The 4,821-nt window shown below is 46.6% G+C and overlaps 1 protein-coding gene across 1 annotated transcript in view; it reads right to left on the reverse strand.

Annotated features, from left to right (window-relative positions):
- CHP2 (calcineurin like EF-hand protein 2) overlaps positions 1 to 362 on the reverse strand; it is a 4,139-nt gene extending 3,777 nt beyond the window's left edge. Inside the window, exon 1 of the mRNA XM_006753630.2 lies at positions 356 to 362. Within this exon, the coding sequence (XP_006753693.1) occupies positions 356 to 362 (7 nt within the window). The remainder of the gene's footprint in view (positions 1 to 355) is intronic.
- Between the last annotated feature and the right edge of the window lie 4,459 nt (positions 363 to 4,821).

Below are 4,821 nucleotides of genomic sequence, written 5' to 3' on the forward strand. Positions count from 1 at the left end.
ATTTTTGTTTTGTTAATATGTTTTTTATTTCAGAGAAAGGAGGGGAGAGGGAGAGAAAGATAGAAGCATCAATGATGAGAAACATTGATTAGCTGCTTCCTGCACTCCCCCTACTGGGGATGGAGCCGGAAACCTGGGCATGTGCCCTTGACCAGAATGGAACCAGGAACCTTACTTCCACAGGCCCAGGCTCTGTCCACTGAGCCAAACCAGCGAGGGCTGTTCTGCTGTCCTGGGCAGAGGCTGCCCAGAGGGCCAGATGTGAACTACTGTAAAGCATGGGTGCGGAACCCCATGGTCCCCGCGGGGCCAACAGTTTTTATTCTTCTTATGTATGGAGCACAGGTATACATACAGTCCATGACTAGGTGGATAGTATGTCAGTGACGTTACAGCCTCTGAGGAGAGGGGTAATTAAGGGCGGAAACTGTTCCTTACATGAGGGCAATAATGACAAAAGAAAGGTTGAGAAACTCAGCTGTAAAGAACAAGCACCCCAGGTGTCCAGTGGGACTTTATCCTTCCCCGCCCGCCCCCCACCACAGTCACACATATACACATTCCCCAGGGGCCGCTCATTACCAGGGTTCAAGTTCACACCCGCCCTGGAGGGAGAGAAGCTGGAGAAACAACTGAAGCTCCAGCCCCAGGCAGAGACTTGCATCAGAGAAGCCTTGAAAATATTGATCTAAGAAGTGCTTGCTTCTCTTGCTGGTACCCCAAGGATTAAGCAACTGGGAGAAGGAATGCTTGGCGCGCTCTCTCTCTCTCTCTCTCTCTCTCTCTCTCTCTCTCTTTTTTAGGGCAGGGGATTTCAGGTTGAGCCAATCTGGGGTCAAATCCCCACGCTGGGAGTGCAGTCGGGTTAGGTTCTGAACCAGGAGGGGGCACGGGTCCCTGGGACGTTGCAATAATCACCTCAGGCCAGCCAGCATGGGACGCTGATCTTGGAAAGAGCCCTACAGCTCTAATCTCTGAGTCAGCGCCAAGTTAAGTAAACCAGGCCAGAGAGTAATGCACCACTCCCATCCCCACGCCCACAGAGGACTCGCTGGACCCACTCCTCTTCACGCACACCAGGAGGGTAACATCAGCTGCACGATATTCGTAGCCATATCTTTTCGGGGCATTGAAAGGGGAGATGTTTGGGGAGGATTCATCTACAGAACCAAATGGACTGGACTCAGGCCGAGGTTTGTTTTTTTGCTTTTAAGCTGTATAAAATGTGCGAGCTGTTCTCAGTGAGGGAATACTAAGATTCAAATGGGGGGAAATGCAGATGCAAGAATAGTCAGGAAAATAAAGAACTCTTACAACTCAACAACAAAGAAAACAAGTATCCCAATTATAAAAAATGTTTGCATTGCTCTGTTTTTTAAATATTGGTTCACCTGGAACTTATATAAATCTCAAACATTATAGATAGTTAAGCAAACAATGCAAATCTATCAAAAAGAACTTTAAAGCTTAAAGAGCTTTGAAAGTTCTTTAAAGTTCAACTTCTACACTTGATCTTAGCCAAAAGGCCGAGAAGCGATAAAAGTTCAACTTCTAGAAATACAGCAGAATAAACATTCTTCTTTACAAGACTTTGAAGAGTCTGACTGATTTTGAAATTACCATAGTGTGGTAAAATGGATTGAAGGGGCAGAAACCAAAGCCATGTGACCTTGTCTTCCAACATAAATAATGTTGTGATGAATTGAATGCCAGTAAAACATTTTAACAAGGATGGGGTCAAGGATATAGGTAACCAGGCATAGCTCCAAGTTTCCCACTCCCAGACATCCTGATTAGACCCTTGTAACTATAAATCAAGGACGTTTGTGGTTTCTGGGAATAAAAGCTTGCCGAGCACCAAGCTCGGGGCTGTTACAGGAGAAAGCCTGTGGCAGCCGCTGGCCACCTCAATAAACCCTCGCTTGCTATTTAAGACCTAATTGGAGTTGGTGGTCTTATTCTCACAAATGTTGGTCCACAACAGTGTCAGTTAGGAAAAATGTAAATTATTGAGTGCCTTCTGGTAGATAAATACTTTTACCCAGTTCTCATCTGGTATGTTATAAAGTGGCACATTCCAAATATTAATATATGCAGAGAGCACGCCTTTCCTAACCATTATGTCCATAATAGAGGCCCGGTGTACAAAGTTCGTCCACTCGGGGGAAGGGGTCCCCTCAGCCTGGCCTGAGTCTGGGAGCCCTCAGGAGATGTCCAACTGATGGCTTAGGGAGCGGGCCTAAGACCGCAGTCAGACATCCTTAGGGCTGCTGGGGAGGCAGGAGAGGCTCCCACCACCACTGCTGCACTCGCCAGCTTTGAGCCTGGCTTCTTGCTGAGCGGAGCTCCCCCTGTGGAAGTGCACGGACCACCAGGGGCAGCTCCTGCATTGAGCATCTGCCCCCTGGTGGTCACTGCGCATCATAGCAACCAGTCATTTCACAATTTGGTTGATTTGCAAATTAGCCTTTATTATATTCCCGTGACTATGAATATTAAAGTGTTTACTGCTCAATCAAGGTCTAGTGTGACTCTACAGTGAATCCTTTATTATCCTGTAAGGTCGTGGCATAACTGATTTTATGTAAAATGGGTAGTTCTCGTTTCTTAACTAGTTGCTCTGCTCTTGCTTGCCCACATTGGTACAGAGTCCACAGTCGCTCCTTGTCCTGCCGGGACCAGCCCCCTCCACTTCCACATGCCTCCTGGGAAAGGCAGCAGAAAGGCTGTCCAGGGCTGTGTTACCCAGTTTCCATCACCCAGTCAAATAGGACCTGCGCACGGCAAGGCTTAGAGACCTTCCCTCAGGACATTCCCCCTGGACATTGGAGAGCAACAGTGACCACTTCGTCAGCTGTTTCCGGAGGTTCTTGGGTGAATCAGGCCCCTCCTGCCCGGTCTGTCCAGCAGGTGGGGAAATGGGTAGAAGGCGGAGGAGTTCCGTCTCTGCTGCTTCTCCATCAAGTGTGTGAGCCCCAGCCTCATCCCCTCAGGTCTGTGACCATTGCCTGACCTCGTCCCCTCGGGTCCTTGACCATTGCCTGGCTTCGGGGCTCACGTCATCTGACTGAGCTTTTCCGGTTTTGCTCTCCCCTTCCCTGGTGGGTTCCAGAACATTCTCGGGGCATCTGCTGGCCTTTTCACCCTGTGCCTGTTTTATTTCCCACAAGCTCTCCCCTCTTCTCATTCTTCTTTTCTCCTTTCAGATAAACTTGGGAAAGATTTACATGCGTTAGACATGAAGTAGTCACAGAAATAACTAAAGAAGAGCAAGCAGTAAGAAAATCCAGCCGCACAGCAAATTCCTCTTTAATTCCTAGATCCGGGTCCCGTGCTGGGGCTCCAGAAACGAGGGGACAGCAGGGAGGAGAAAATGCCATCGTCCCCAGGGATGCCATGGCAGTGAAAGCCCCCAGTCCAGGTGGAAGGAGCCCACTTTTTAAAGGAGCACAAAAACTTGCATAGATATTTCTCCAAAGAAGACATACAAATGGCCGATAAGCACACGCACACACAACGTGCGCTCAACATCATTAGTCAGCAGGGAAACCCAAATAAAACCACACGGAGATATCACTTCACACCCACTAGACTGGCTGGAAATGAAAACAAAACAAAACAAAACAAAACAAAAACAACCGAAAATAACCAGTCTTGGCCAGGACGTGGAGTCCTCGTGCATTGCCGGTGGAAATGTAAAATGGTGCGGTTGCTGTGGAGAACAGTTTGGAAAGTTCCCGGTGAGGTAGACAGAACTCCCATGTGAGCAATTCTACTCCTCAGTGTGTGCCCAAAAGCATTAAAACAGGGGCTCAGGCAGAAACCTGGACATGAATATTCACAGCAGCATTACTTGCAATAACTACCGGGTGGAAACAACCCAAATGCCCACTGATGAGTGGATAAACGAATCTAATAGGTTTATATAATAGAACATTTTTTCAGCCATAAAAAGGGATGAAGTACTGACACATGGATGAACCAGGAAACCACTATACTAAGGAAAATAATCCAGCCCCAAAAGATCACATGTTTTATGCTTACTTTTATTATAAAATGGCAAGAATAAGCAATCTATAGAGACAGTAGATTCGCGGTTGTTGGGACTATGGGAGTCAGAGGGAAAGGGGATTAAGCTCAAGGGCATGGCGTTTGTTTCTGAGGTGGTGAAATGTTCTAAAATGGACTGCGGTGGCCCTGACCAGTTTGGCTCAGTGGATAGAGCATCAGCCTGCAGACTGAAAGGTCCCAGGTTCAATTCTGGTCAAGGGCATGTACCTTGGTTGTGGGCATATCCCCAGTAGGAGGTGTGCAGGAGGCAGCTGATCGGTATTTCTCTCTCATCTAACTCTCTATCCCTCTTCCTTCCTTTCTGTAAAAAAATCAATAAAATATATATTTTAAAAAAATGGACTGCGGTGATGGTTGCACATTTCTGTCTATACACTAAATCTATTGATTTATGCATGTTAAAGGGTGAATTATACTCTGTGAATTATGACTCAATAAAGTTAATTTAAAAAAAAAAGACAAGAATAGCCAGGAAAGCTCTGGAGGTTGAATAGCTCTAACGGATTTTTAAATACATTATAAAGGTCCAATAAGAAATGTGGAAATAGTGCAGGAATATACACTGAGTGGCCGGATTATTATGACCACCTGATGTTTGTAGGCAAATTAGCCGTACACTGCATCGTATAGGATATGGAAGCCGAAGGCCTGTTCAAACACCTTTGCTGTCTGCAGTTACCAAGATAAAGTCTTCAATTCGCACAGGAACACAAGGATTGGACAGTCGAGCATTGGAAAAAAGTCATGTGG

Source organism: Myotis davidii, unplaced genomic scaffold (genome assembly GCF_000327345.1).
Source record: "Myotis davidii unplaced genomic scaffold, ASM32734v1 scaffold150, whole genome shotgun sequence".
Classification (NCBI taxonomy): domain Eukaryota; kingdom Metazoa; phylum Chordata; class Mammalia; order Chiroptera; family Vespertilionidae; genus Myotis; species Myotis davidii.